This window comes from Lampetra fluviatilis, chromosome 9 (assembly GCF_964198595.1).
Source record: "Lampetra fluviatilis chromosome 9, kcLamFluv1.1, whole genome shotgun sequence".
Lineage (NCBI taxonomy): Eukaryota > Metazoa > Chordata > Hyperoartia > Petromyzontiformes > Petromyzontidae > Lampetra > Lampetra fluviatilis.
Genome location: NC_136283.1, coordinates 12,568,417 through 12,583,644, shown reverse-complemented (window position 1 = coordinate 12,583,644; position 15,228 = coordinate 12,568,417). Strand labels below are relative to the sequence as shown.

At 44.0% G+C, this 15,228-nt stretch overlaps 1 protein-coding gene across 2 annotated transcripts in view; it reads left to right on the top strand.

The window, feature by feature from the left end:
- LOC144934221 (ethanolamine-phosphate phospho-lyase-like) overlaps nt 1-6,261 on the top strand; it is a 45,705-nt gene extending 39,444 nt beyond the window's left edge. Inside the window, exons 13-14 of one of the 2 annotated variants that reach the window (XM_078859827.1) lie at nt 1,165-1,212; nt 4,703-6,261. In XM_078859827.1, coding sequence (XP_078715953.1) covers nt 1,165-1,200 — 36 coding nt within the window. In that variant the 3' untranslated portion in view covers nt 1,201-1,212; nt 4,703-6,261. Of the gene's footprint in view, nt 1-1,164; nt 1,213-4,697 lie in introns of both variants that reach the window. The other variant, XM_078859828.1, reaches the window with a different exon arrangement.
- Nucleotides 6,262-15,228: the final 8,967 nt, after the last annotated feature.

Genomic DNA, 15,228 nt, shown 5'->3' with positions numbered 1-15,228 from the left:
TCAGGTGGGAAAGCATGGTCTGATGCTGAGGCAGACTGTTTTAAAAGGTTTGAAAAGACATTGTCTCTTCTCTAAGAGGGACCATTTTCTGCATCGGTCATCATGACCATTGCATCCTCAGGGCATTCATGTTGTTTATTTGAACTGCTCCTTATATGCTCTCAACTCACAGGAGGTAGTACATTCGGATTTAATGGTGTACTTTGCGAGTTGTGCACACTTGCCTCCCGCAGGGAGTATTGTGTGTCTTCTGTTTATGATGAACAAATAGATCCTAGAGAAGGATAAACTTCTAAAAACCACCAGAATCCTCCCACTATTACTGTGCCCGAGTGCTGCTGCGATAGAGTTTGTCACGATACGTTATTACATTTCACTACTCAATAATTTTCCCAACATCGATTTCCCAGAACTTGGTCCTTGTATTTTTTTTTGACGCTATGACGTACCTCAAATGTGTAAATGATGAGGAAGCCGATCACGGCATAATTTTTGCACATGCAATGCACATTGTGTGTAGTCAAATCTATTTGCTGTACTTCAACTGCAATTCACTTAAATTAAGCTTGCCATAAGTATTCCTAATCATTGCAAGTTTGCAAATGTATAATGCTAATAATGCACACATTGAAAGTGACGTCAAAAACAGTTAACAAATTAAATAAATTATGAAAACAGCGGCATGTGATTACCATGCCATCAATTATTGCAAAATAATATATTGCAAAGCATTGACTTAATGAATAACAGCAAATCAATTTAGAACTTTAAATATTTAATCTGTTATTTCACGGGTTTTTTTTATTCCAGGAAATAACAATTAACTGCACAACAGGACTCGTGATTATGATGATAGTTTGAAAATCGGACAATATAATTATCATGGCTGTCAAGACTTGCCCACGTGTTTAATTTTTTTTTATTATAGACAATGCAATTATTATTATTAACCTCTTGCCACTTGATTTAAATTATAAATGCGGCCAAAATCACTCCCGTTTAAAGGCGAGTCTCCCTGTTATTTGTGACTGTCGTAATTTTCTTTTCATTAAGAATAACCGTTGAAATATTTCACCTGATGGTTACAATCATGTGAGATGACCGCACTATTGTGTTTGTGTTTTGCTTCGTAACTTCCGAATTCCTTGTTTTCATGTGTCCCAGGAATCAAAGCTCATCCATGAAAATGGATCGCACTGAGACCACATCTCGGTACGTATAAAAGCTTTGTACCCAAATACATATGATGCTACCACTTGACATGTTTTAGAGTACCAACATCTTTCTCCAAAAATTCAAATTTTAACTCGGCTGACTGGTCCACTCACATGCTATTTTTGCACGATACCAGTGCAAGGGACATTTTGTTCGTATTCTCTCATATGCACTCCTGCTATTGGCACGAATATATACGAGCACTATGCCAGTCAAATGCTTATCATGTGGCATTAAAGCTTTCATATGGTTGTAATCGTTAAGCCTTCATTTTCAACCATGATGCCAGCATGACCCTGGCTTTGGAAAGAGCACATGTGTCTTTAGGAACATGACATCTCACAATGGCCACGAATGTTCATTCGTCCTTCGTTCGTTCGTTCATTCGTTTCTCAATCCGCTTGCCTTGGTGAGGGTCGCGGTATGTTGAGTAGGGCACTCCAGACCTCCCTTTCCCTGGTGACAGACTCTAGCTCTTCCTGGGGAATTCCCAGGTGTTCCCAGGCCAGCCAAGCAACACAGTACCACTAGTGTGTCCTGGGCTGGCCTCAGGGTCTTTGCCCAGTGGGACATGCCCGGTAGAGTTCCAGGGGGAGTCTACGGGGGGCATCCTGACCAGGTGCCTGAACCACCTCAACTGGCTCCTCGTGATCCGGAGGAGCAGCGGCTCGACTCTGAGGCTCTCTCGGATTACCGAGCTCCTCACCCGATCACAGAGAGTGAGCCCGGCAATCCTGCGGAGAAACTTAATTTTTGCCCCTTGTACCCGCGATCTCATCGTTTCAGTCATTACCCAAACTCATGGCCATAGGTGAGGGTGGGACTGTAGATCGACAGGTAAACCAAGAGCTTTGTTCGAGAACTCAGCTCCTGCTTCACTACCACGGAACGATACAGCGCCCACAACACCGCGGATGCCGCACCAATCCGCCGGCGGATCTCCCGCTCCCAATTACCATCACTCGCGAAAGAGACCCCGAGGTACTTCAACTCCTCCACTAGGGGCAGCTGTTCCCTCCTCACCTGGAGAGCACAATCCATCATCTCCCGAGAGTGAACCATGACCTCAGATTTGGAGGTGCTGATCCCAGCCACTTCACACTCGGCATCAAACCGTTCAAGTGCACGCTGGAGATCACAGACTGACGAGGCAAAGAGGGCAATGACATCTGCAAAAAGTAGCGACGCTACCTCTATGCCCCCGTACTGGATTATCTCCATACCTCAGCTGCTTCTTGATATTCTGTCCAAGAACATCACAAAGATGAGTGGAGTCCAACACCCATAGTGAACGACTTTGATTTAACACCAAGAATACGGACACAGCTCTCGCTTCGGGAATAGCAGGACCGGGTAGCACACAAGTGGCATTGGTACATCTTACTCCCGCAGCACTTCCCACAAAACATTGCGGGGAACACAGTAATATGCTTTCTCCAAGTTTACAAAGCAAAGGTAGACTGGATAAGCATACTCCCACGACCCCTAAAATATCTGTGAGAGGCAAAAGAGCTGGTCCATTGTTCCACGACCATGACGGAATCCATCATTATACCTCCTTTGCCAGTACCAAAATATAATAATATGGTTTTTCCCCTTTTTTCACATGAATTCTTATAAAAAGGTTTCAGTTTTGTTGCCAAAAAGGGGGGAAACCCTATTATTATATTTTGGTACTGGTAAAGGAGGTCTAATGATGTAGATGCTCACCCCGAGCCCTTATTACTTTGATGTTGCATTGTTTTTGAGCTGTACGCCTTTTGGCGTCCTCTGGTCGAGCACCAATTAGGTCGAGGCTCAAAAGAAAGCCGTCCCTTGGTGTGGACCAATCAGTTTCAAGGACAAGGCATATATTATCAGAGTGTGTTTTTTGTTTGCATTTTTACTGCAAGTATTGTGGTTAATGCAGACATGAATCCTTGTAAAAAGGTCTCAGTTTTGTTGCCAGAAAAAAGGGGAAAACCCCCTATTATTATGACGGAATCCACATTGTTCCTCCTGAATCTGAGCCTCCTCCAGCACTCTGGCATCCGCTTTGCCTGGGACGCTGAGAAGTGTGATCCCTCTGTAGTTGGAGCACACCCTCTGGTTCCCTTTTTTTTATGGGAACCACGACCCCAGTTTGCCAATCTTGAGGTCCTGTACCCACCTTCCATGAAACACTGAAGAGGCGTGTTAATTTGGCAATTTCATTTAAACGTGTTCATAAAAAACCTTATATACACATACTAGCTTTGCTCCCCGGCTTCGCCTGAGACTTGGATTCTTGTCTTGGATTAATACACGGCCTACACGGAGGGTGACGTCAGCAGGCACACTGCGTAACGCGGGTGACATCACAGATGTGACGTCACCGCTCACTTGCCGTGCAAAATATATCCATTATTGCGCCCCTCCCCCCCCAAATACAAAAGTCTATTTTTATATTTTTTGCAATGCCCACATGCCAAATTTCAAGTTTATTGCATGTTGGGAAGTATGCTAAACATTTGAACAGACACACATATTCACAAATTTCCCTTTTATATATTTGTATAGTTAGGTCAAGGTAATGGTGCAGCCATGACAAGTCTTGCTCACATCACTGCTGGCAGAACGGTCTCCACTAGAGGGAGCTCTACAGAGCTCTAGAGAGCTCCCTCGAGAAGAGGCCCCTCATACAGTGCTGTAGCTCGAGTCGACAGTCCCTTATGGCTCTAATAGAGGGCTCCTATAGCACTAGTAGAGTGCGCCTATGGGTCGAGTAGAGGGCTCCTATAGCACTAGTAGAGGGCGCCTATGGGTCGAGTAGAGGGCTCCTATAGCACTAGTAGAGGGCGCCTATGGGTCGAGTAGAGGGCTCCTGAAGCTCTCAAGAGCCATATGGGCCCTCTGCTATATTCCATAACACGTTCCTTCGGAGTGGGCAGGTAGGAACTTGGTTGGACAGCGCATTCGTGCACGACAGACACATATGCACGACAGACAAATAATCCCTGGTGGGCAGTGTGGAACCTGTTGTTCCTACCTGTATAAAGATAACTTGACTTGAGGTAGCCAGGCAGCCAGCCAGGTAGCCAGCGCCCTCCACTATCGGCCCCTCCCCCTTGCTTAGGCCCCTCCCCTTACCCCCCCCTCCCTTAGGCCCCTCCCCTTACCCCCCCCCCCCCTCCCTTAGGCCCCTCCCCTGACCCTCCTCCCTTAGGCACCTCCCCTCTCCGTACCCGGCAGTAGGTCTCCACCAATCAAAGAGCTGTTTATATTATATATATATTTATGCACGACAGACAAATAATCCCTGGTGGGCAGTGTGGAACATATTGTTCCTACCTGTATAATCATGCATGTGTCCCACTTTTCACATCTGGAATTACCAGCGAACACGTACGCAATTTAACTGTGATTGAGCGTGTGCACCCAAACAAGAGCATGCTTTTCTGAGAGATGTGCGTGTTTGATCAGAGATGCTCTTATTAATGTCCCCACAACCCCCATGGCACAAGGGCAGGACTTGACTGGAGGCAGCTCGCCGTACGGACGAAAGGCGGACGACGCAAGGCTCCCTCATGACGAAGACAACGATCCATACGGGGAGCCTTACACAGACTGTTCGGGCAAGTGCTGTTAGCGAGCACTTATTATGGCATCGCACACATGAACCTCAACAGCACACATGCCCGGCGTGTTAAACTACGATGTCAACACAGAAAATAGGAGTAGGGTCTTGAAAATTGCATTGTTTAGTAGAAACAAAGATTTCAGTTGGTTTGAAAAGGGTATAATGTGTATTAAATGTTTGATTGTGTAGCTACTAACCACGTCATTGTGGTGTTTCCTGGCTACAAATAACACATGAATGTATTATTCAGGTATGACACTAAGTCTGTAAATCATGTTTCTCACGCTCTGCTTTTTATGCTCAGAATATACATTTGCAATTATTTTTCTCTTGGGCATTCAAATGCAAAATGTTGGTGCATGCCGGGGAAATGTGTTGGTGAATATATCTTCATTCAGAAATAGAACATTAAACTCTTGAGAACTTCGAATTAATCTTCGCCCAGCGGTGGCATATGTGTTACAAATGGCTAAGCTGTATACCTATCTCAAAACACTGTATTTTAACTGCTGCTTATGGATCATTCAACATTATCAACGTCATATGGTATTTGTCAAACATCCCAATGCAGTACCCTCCGATAATAGATTATTAAGGCTCAGTAGTGGTTTCCCAGGTATTTTATGGGAAATTGTATTACTATACCTTAGGCTTCTTAGGTGGGGGAGGTAAAGCCTAATCCATCATCGTCAGCTATGATGATTCCACTGCAGAATGAATGTCTCCTTCAGCCATCGCCATCCCTCATGGCCCGACGTTGCAACAATCCATCTAAGCTGATTTCATCGCTACATCACATCGTGGATGGTTTCTTGTGCGTGTTGGGTACCATATGGTACGTGATAACGTTTGAATTAGTCTTAAATGGTACATTACAGACTCCACAAATGCAACCACTGAACCCAAAGCCGACTATTTTGGGAATGTAAATTATTTTGCATGTAACAAAAATGTACTGCTATCATGATTGTTGACCATTTACCTCAAGAAAACCTTTATATAAGCTAAAAGGTAATTTTAAAATGTGTCCCCCCCCCCCCCCATAGTTTTAACAATTTACTTAGAATATTATATTATATGCCCAACTAACTGAACGTCGGGGGTTAATATGCTCAGCTGCTTTTTAAAAGAGCATTAATGCAATAAGGGAATGTGTAATGCTTTACTTACTTTAATTATGTTTAAAATAAAACGTTTTAAAGGTTAATTGTGAGCCGGCACGACTACTGATATACTCATATCAATAATTGTTGAATACATTTTTTTTGTTAATTTTTACGTTTTATATAATAACTGATTCATGCAATATATGGAGTGTTTAAAGGTGCATGCCACACCTTACCGCTCACACCAAACAAAGATCAGGATCGATTTTTGCAATAAGTGCAATGCATGGATTAGCGAATGCCACATTAAGCTTCGTTTCGGAAATAAAAACATTAAATTTCTCTACGCGTGGCAGATGTTGGAAGTCTTTTTGTCGCTCACCTTTTATGTAGCACCACACACGAGGAAGGTGTTTTTGTGGCACTGTTGTTGTCAATTAAAAAAGCTATCTAATTAATTTAATAAGTAGGGCTTTCACGACAAATGGGATTCATCATTGGACTCTTTGGGTTAGGTCATCGTGTAAATAATGTGTGTCGTCAACCCTCCGCCACCCGACACAGCCAAAGAATACAAGTGTCGGTGAATCGAACGTGCCAAATGTATTACTCTCCAACACAACAACGCACTGGCGTGCTGATGCAGGAATATATATTTTGCACGTGTCATTTACGTGACACTTTTATTACTTGGCTCTTTCGGGTCGGAGGAGAGTCGATGACACCTTTTTACATGACCTAACTCAAACGAAACCAATGATGCATCTAATTAGGTTTTCCCAAGATTGAAAATGCTTCTCCCCCGCCATCCTTGTGGAATGTACGTATGCTGAACCTCTTTCGCATCGTACGTAGCCAACCGTGCTAATCAGAGGTGCGGGGAAGGACAGCAAGAAATACGTTTATAATCTAGGTTTAAAAGTGCGTAAGCTCCAGTGGCTTCCTAATATCGGAAGGAAGAGCGTTCCAGGTGGCCACAGAAGCGCATGTGAAAGCCTGCGATGATGCGACCGACTTTGTTCGATGTCCATCCAAAAGCCGCGGCGAGGAATAACCGGAGTTTCGCGTGATGGTTTATGCTCCTTGATGAGATCAGCAAGGATTTGTGGTTCATCTGCGGCAAGCACTTTGTGTGTAAGGGGCCGTCCATAAATGACGTCACGCACCTAGGGGGGGGGGGGGGTCAGACATTTGTGACGATGTGTGACAAGGGGAGGGGGGGTTTGAGAAATGTGACGTCACATCAAAATGCGCAAACTTTCAATAAATATAGACAACACTTTCTACTTAATTAAATAGACTTTTTAATAAATGTTTTCTCCTACAACATCAGAGTGCAGCAGCATATTAAATACGCACTACAATGACAATAGTTTAAAGCGATTTGAAGCATGTTTTATTATTTAGGGGGGGGGGCAGAGCTTTGTGACGTCATATTTGAGGGGGGGGTCTGACTTTTTGTGACGCCGTGTGACGAAGGGGGGGGGGGGGTCAAAAATCGTCCAAAATCGCGTGACGTCATTTATGGACGGTCCCTTTAACCTAAACAGAGTGTAGGTATGGTGACTGATACAGACAATGTGTTATTTAAATGAGTTGATCACTATTATTTGGCTGGCACGGGTGGCTGATTGGGAAAGCGTGTGTATCTGTGTGTGGGGGTGATTGGCTAATTAGATTGATTGGCTAATATACAAGGGTGTCATGGGTTTATAATAAAGGAGTGAGTGTAAGATAATTGGAGGGGTTATTAATAGGGAGGAGTGTAGATCAGAGGGGGGCGCTCTATCAGGATGTGAAGGGGGCGGGGGAGTTGGAGTTTAGAGGGTGAGCAGCGTGTTTAAGTAGTACTGAGTTAAATTGAAGATTAAACAAATAGAGCTTCCTTGATGAATCTTTGTTTTCAAAGGATATCTGGTCCAGGGTTCACACATACACTCTCGCTTCGGCAGTCGTCGGCCGGTTGTCTTTTATTGATTCGTGAGTGGTGGGTAACATTAATAAAGAATTATCACGAGGTGGGGAAGTTGTATTTCTGTGGTTATTACATAGCCATGAAAGTAAAGGTGCGGCCCTGCAATTTCTTTCGCACGCCACTTGCCGATGAAAAACCTCCAAGTCCTAGAGCTATCGAAAGTTTTGCGCTCTGGCGGATTTGATCGACTTATCCACCACGCTCGCCAGACGCATCGAAAGAGCTGGTTGTGCCCACACGTTTTAGCTCCCCCACACACGACCTGTCGATGGACTAACTGGCGTGGCCACATATCCTGCCTGGTGGAAAGAGGCGATGAGATTCGTGAGACTGCGTCATTGTTTAAAAAGCCGTACATAATCGAATTTCACGCTGACGGTTCAGTGACCGCCAGTATTTTAATCTGGATTAAGGAATCGCTCCAAGCTTCGACTGCTTTATAGAAAGAAGGGAAAAAAACATGTTTTTGTTATGTAATTTGCGAGAGTCTGTGATTCGGGAATAATGGATTCCGACCTCGGTACACCACACCCAGTACGCCTCGCTCTGGGCTGTCACGTGTCACCTACTGCAGTCCACGCGCGAACGAGAAAATATTCGGTGAGTGTTGGCGCAGCGGTAAGTACACTGCAATATGAACCTGGTGACCAGAGTTCGAATCGTGCTCGCGGATAACATCAGTGGGATGTGATGAGCAGAGGTGGGACAAAGTCATTGTTATGCAAGTCCAAGTCGAGTCGCAAGTCATCAAATTCATGACTCGAGTCTGACTCGAGTCCAAGTCACATGACTCGAGTCCACACCTCTGGTGATGAGTGGGCCGGTCTGCACCCACCTACGCCACTCCTCGTGCCACCCCACACACCGAGTGTGGTGAAGTATGGTCAAACAACCCTCTGAAACGACATGGCATGGGGAGGCCTAGATGATTCAATAATGGATTGACAGCTACAGATTAAAACATTTGTAAAGCCCATATTCAAAACCTTGTGGTTGTAGTCTGTATATATAAATGTCGTGACTCGACTTAGATTGGAAAAATAACAAGGCTACATATTCTAAACGCGTGCATACAACCTCTCTACAATGGCACGTTCCCTTCTTAAATTTGGAATATAACGGGTGCTGTACAAAGAAACAACCTTGTTTATTGATGCATGTTGTATACGTACAACATAAACAAAACATACTTGGAATCAATTGTAATTCCATTGCTGAATGAAGGCCCCTTTCCACGCTGTGCAGGTCATTGGGTTTGTTTTAATATACCTCACCACGCGGGTCCGTGTGGGTTTTACTCACGCGGGGACTGAACAATATTCAGAATAAACTCCCAGCATGTGTTCTAGATTTGAAGCTTTCGTGACTGCAAGGATTCATACTTTTAGGTTTTTTCGGTAAAGTCACGTAGGTAATTTTTTTTAAAAATAAATAAAAATTTACTTTACAGCAAGCGTGCTGTGACTGTTCCACCGGAAGACGGAAGCGTGTGTTGCCTCCGAAACGTCGTGATTTTTATTTTACTTTAATTAAAAAAAAATGTAACCTACGTGACTTTACCGAAAAAACCTAAGAGTATGAATCCCAGCATGTGGTTCGGAACGTCAGACGTCATGTCGAACAAGCGGCAGTACAACTCGAAAAGACATTTTTAAATCGAGACATTGGAGAGCCCATGACAACCACCGAAACCCTAAGCAGCAGAGCTTGAATTGATTTAAAATCCAATATTTATATGGATTATTTTAAAATGACTAAACGTGGAGCGACGATTCTGAGATGCATATTTGCGTAAGTGTATACCAACCCACCATGTGCTATTGTGGAGCATTGTGTGAATCATGGTTATAGAAAATGGGTTGTCTAGGCTACTCAATATTTATGAATTTGCCTTAATTGGAACATCAGAAGGAGCATAATAACCTTTCTGCTGACCCCCGATGTTTACTACCATCGCCACCTTTGAGCTGATTTGGTCATTAGAGATGCTGTATACTGTATATAGAAATTAATTCTCAACTATCCTATAACATGCAATGCACAATGTCTTTACCTTCCCTTGCTGCTTCCTCTCCTCCCCTCTCTAGCCACTCTACCCTCTGCGCAACCTTCACTCCATGGACAATGACCTCCCACATCTCTTCCCTCCTTGCTCCAAACGCTGACTTTTCCTCCCTCCACCCTGATGTACATGCCTCTCCTTCCCTCCCCATGGCACTATCCTCTTTAACTACCTAGTCCCCCTACGCCTACTCTCCCCTCCCCATCACCTAAGCCTCTCTCCGCCCCAACCATGGTCAACTCCCTCCATGAAATCTGACCGTTCTCTCTGCAAAGCTGAGCTGTCATCCTATCACTCACTCCCTTATCGCCCACTTTCTAGCCACCCTAGAAGTAGCTAAGCAGGACTATTTCTTAGCTCCAGTTTCTTCCCTTCCTCTTCATCCCCACAAGCTCGTCACCCTTAATAAGCTACTCAATCCGCCCCTCTCAGCCATGCCTTCCTTTTCCCCTCAACCCCAAAGCCCTTGAATTCGCCCACAACTACACTCTTCACTGCTAAAATTGAGACAATTCGCTTAACTCTCCTGCCAGTCTCATCTTCTAGTCCTCCCCCCACCAGTCTTCCCACCCACGATCACGTGGTAACAACTCCCTTTTCATTGAGTTATCTCCCACATCATTCTCTGAACTCTCCTCCATCATATTCAAAGCCCATCCTACCTCCTCTCCCTTGGACCCCATCCCTGCTTCTATTTTACCTCCTCTCCTCCCTCTTATTCTCCTTACCGAGTCTCTCTCTTCCACTCTTACCTCACCTCTGGTGTTTTCCTGCCATCTCCAAGGCAGGTATCATAATAATTTTTTTACCTTTCCCACAATGGCCACACTTGTGCTCTACTTTCCCAAGTCCACTGGCTCTCGATCTACTATCACTGTCTTTTGAAATTGTCTCACTCTAGTCCATACATCCCTCCGTGGTCTTGCCCCACTAGAGCTGGCTTGCTTCTATAGTCTCTTACTCCTGTCCCATCGCTCTCAGTCTACCGTCTCTCTCTCTGTGCCACCCTCGCGCTACACCCAGTCTCACTCTCGTTCCTTCTCCCTTCTTGCTTCCCTTCACTGGAACTAACTCCCACTGCACATAAAACAATGATCTTCACTCACCTGCTTCAGTTCCTCCCTTAAAACAACCCATCTCTTCTCCCTTGCCTATCCTACTGCTACTCCATGCCCCGGCCCCCCAGTTACGACAGGGCTTACCCCAATCCCTAGAACTACCCCAATCACTACCCAAACCTCGACTTGACCACTCCCACCTGTCCTCCCAACCGTCACCTATAGCTAGACCAATATTTTTATAATTAGTTATTGTTACTCTTTGGTTCTTTCGGTAAAGTCACGTAGAAAGGAAATAAATTAAATAATAGAATACGACGTTTCGATTGCAACACAAGCAACCGTCATCAGGTAGAACAAAATTTTAGAGACAAAACACAGACACGGAGACACACAGACAGACACACAAGAAGAGAGAGACACACAACATAGACATACAACCGAAGGAAAGAAGATTGAATGGCCCTAATGAGAGCCTGGTAAATTTTAGAGAGAGAAATCGTTTGAGAAAACTAAATGTAGCAAGTCTTTTGTAAATGTAATGTAATGCAACACAGAGAGTCGGCTAACACACATTTATAGTCTGATTGCCAAGCTAAGCCTCTATGTAACTCTTTTACAGCCATAATTCAAATTTTAAGCCACTTTACACAAGTAACATATCTGACCAGCAGACATTTTGCGTGACTACAGTCCATGACATCTCTCCTTTGTAGGAGAAGTAACTCATTCAATGCCGTATCGCCTGGTTAGAGCCCACTCAATGGTACATTCAGCAGGAATGCACTTTGTTGTTTATCAAACAAAATGTGAATGTGAGTCTGGAGCAGGTGTGATGGATAATGAATGTTCTGCTCAGTCGGAATGGCTATTAGTCGTTTCCACTGGAAATTCGGACGGGCAGTTTTCCATAATTACTCGAAAAATAGAAGTGTCATTCATTGATAAAAGCATTCCAGTTGCTCTTTCTCGCCTTCGTTTTAGATGTTATGAACAAAGATTAAATAAAATACATCTGTTTAAACCATAGCGGCTGCCAGGACACATATAATAAGTATAACCCGTAAAAACTAAGTTTTTCACTATAAATCCTTTATATGCGTGGCGGCTAGAGTCCACTCGTCCTCTGGCTTGAGATGGCTGCCACCTATGGGTCAGATGATTGCATTGCACCATTAAGCAATTGGTAATTAAATCTAATATTTTTGTCCTAAAAAGTGTAACATTTTGGAACATTAATTGTCACGCACAACGAGTCTGTGTGGAAAATGTCAGCTCGATTGGATCACGGGAAGTGGGGTAAAAAACGACCGAAAGATTTGCACGGTCCTAAGCAAGCAAGCGAACTTAATATAAAGGATTTAAAAATGGTTTATGTATATGTAAGAGCCTTACCAAGCCAGCGCGGTCCTTTTCAGGAGGGGCCCTCCATTGGGACGTTTGAACAGCTTCATGCATCCATGTTTTGCGCGCGAGACGAAAAACTGAGGTACGCAGAAAATAAACCCACGCTTTGAGAGGGTAACACTCAAAACTCCACACAGATGGTTTTAGAACCCACATGCTGTACTTAAATCTCCTGACCACCTCGCAGCATAGTACATTTGGGAGTTTCACACATTGGGTGGCAAAGTGGTGTCGTGGTAATACGTGTGCCCCACAGCAAGAAAGACCTGGGTTAGATTGCTGATTAAGTGTTCACCAAACATCCCAATGCAGGACCCTCCTTAAAAAAGAAAGTATTTGGACTCCCTGTGACTTTCCTGGATAAATAATTATTATCATGAGATTCACCGACCCTTGTTTCCTGGATCAGCAAAAAATACATATGGAAATATAAATTGCATTTGTAATGGCCTCACTAGAGAAGCTAGGGGCCACGAAGTAGCAACAGTTTCACAATGCACACACATATTCTTTGGGTCTTTCGGTAAAGTCACGTAGATAGGTTCAAAGAAAATAACAAAAAAACTACGACGTTTCGATCACAACACAAGCGAAAGCTTTAAGTCAAGATTTAATGCACACGCAATTCACCACTTCACGGGTGGTGGGACCGCATGACCAATCTCCATGAATGCTGAAGACGACTTGGCAATTCGTCAACATCAAAGTTTTCCCTGTGCTCGTCTGATTGTCGAGTGGTGCAAATCTCTACTGGCAGCCCTGCGGCAACGGGTGTGCTAATAACCGAATTGTGTTGCGAGGAGCGGTCTCCGCTAGTGACACGCATTTCCAATTTAAGCGAAAGCTTCAGCGGTCAGCACTTTTCTGCTGATCCCGGGGGCGTGAACGACTCGAAGCTGACCTTGGCCGTCGAGATTGAAATTGACAATCATTTAGATGGTCATTGATTCTGCAGGGAAATTATCAGTTAAAGAAAAAGTAAATCGACTAAAGTGAAAACGTGTACTTTGCACACTGATGAGTAATTTAAGCATAAACACCATGCATTCGTTATTTCATCACGGCGAATGGCAACACTCGAGGTGAGATGCTTCCAATCCCCGTCGCTGATTTGTGTCCCCTGCTGACTTCAGCTCAGCACCGAACCCCCTCTCGATAGGAACACAAGTGATTGTTGCAAAGCGCGCAACCTGTGACTGATAGACCATGCACCATTTCATATGACACAGCTGCAGTTTTGATATTTTTTTGGCGTTTGATTGCAGCAACTAAATGCAAAATTAGCAACACTTGTAAAACACGTGCGTGCAAAGCACCACACGGATCGATTCCCCCTGCACACACGCATTCCTTGTGCCCGTGCAGTCTACTTTCCAATGCTGAATGTGATGTTTCCTCGCTCTCTTATATTTCTACAGCCCTCTTGTGTCTTTCAAAAATTCTCGGCCAACTAAACTCGTGAGAAAGTCAGATTTAGGAAAAGGGTGTCTTCCATCAAACACAATTACATTTTCGAGAGGGTACGTGAATATCAAATATCATCATGCCTAGCATTGATATAATTTGAACTAAATGTACGTTAAAAAACATTTCTTTCAAAGCAAACGAGGTGTAGAACACAGCAGGAAGGGAGTCAGCTGTCATAGAAGTGGCAATCAAAACTATTCGTAGCGTGGGACAGTCACAGACAGAAAAGAGGAAATAGTAATCATGAACATTTTAAATATAGTATCGTCGTTTACGTACACTGCATCTAGCAATGCTGCACAACCTGCAAACACGTGGATGTGCGCAAAGATTCAGATGTTTTCAGCCAATTAAAGAGTGCCACAGTGGCAAGATGTTAACTACCTGGCCTGACGTGCAGCAAGTCGTAGGTTCGATCCTGACCCTGACGCCTGCATATTTGAAATCTGCAAGTTCTTCCCATAGTCGCGTGGATTTTTCTCCAGGTCCTCCGGTTTTTCCTTCCACATTTAGAAAATGCGTTTAGATTAATTGGCTGCTATAAATGTACACGTGACAAGCCATTTAGATGAGCTCTCATTTGTGGCTTCTGAAAAAGAGTTATATATATCTGAGTGGGCCTTACCTGGTAAAATAAAAATAGTTGAAAGCACGTTAGTTTGTTCATAGGCGTGGGAGAAAACCCACAATCGCGCGAGGGGTAACACTTGTATCCCATAGAGAAGGGCCATGATATTCGTCCTCCCTTTGTTGTTACCGCCTTCTCCTGGTAAAGGAAGTGGGCACCTTCATGCACACCAGAAGGGAGTTTCAAAATGTGTGTGATCAATGATCCCGCGCCTCCATAGTTTTAGATTACAGGCGCACGCCACCAAAGCCTCGAGGCAGCAATTTAACAGAGGGAGACGATTGTCGATGAGGACAAACAAGGGGAGCAAATTGCTTACATCAAAGGCAATGACAGAGAAGGAGCGACTGCTTTTTGAGGGGACGTTGGCTGGAGCTTTGGGCAGGAGGCTTTGGTTGCTGGAGCGAGGTATGCCAAGGCAATGTCAAGGAAGACTCGTAATAATAAAAAAAACCTCGGTTTTATAAAGTGCCTTTTAAATTGGTAATATCAAAGAGCTGTATATAACAGATTGAAAAAAACCAAATGATAAAACACTGAAATGCCAGTTAAAACCCAATGACAATACAATAAAACCAAAGATAAAACCTAAATAGAAACATAGGCAACTGACTATATCTATCGGTGGAATGTAAAAACTGGTTTAAAAAATGTCACGATCTCCATGAAATCGAATCAACCGTAAAGAAAAGTTATTGATTACAAAAAATAA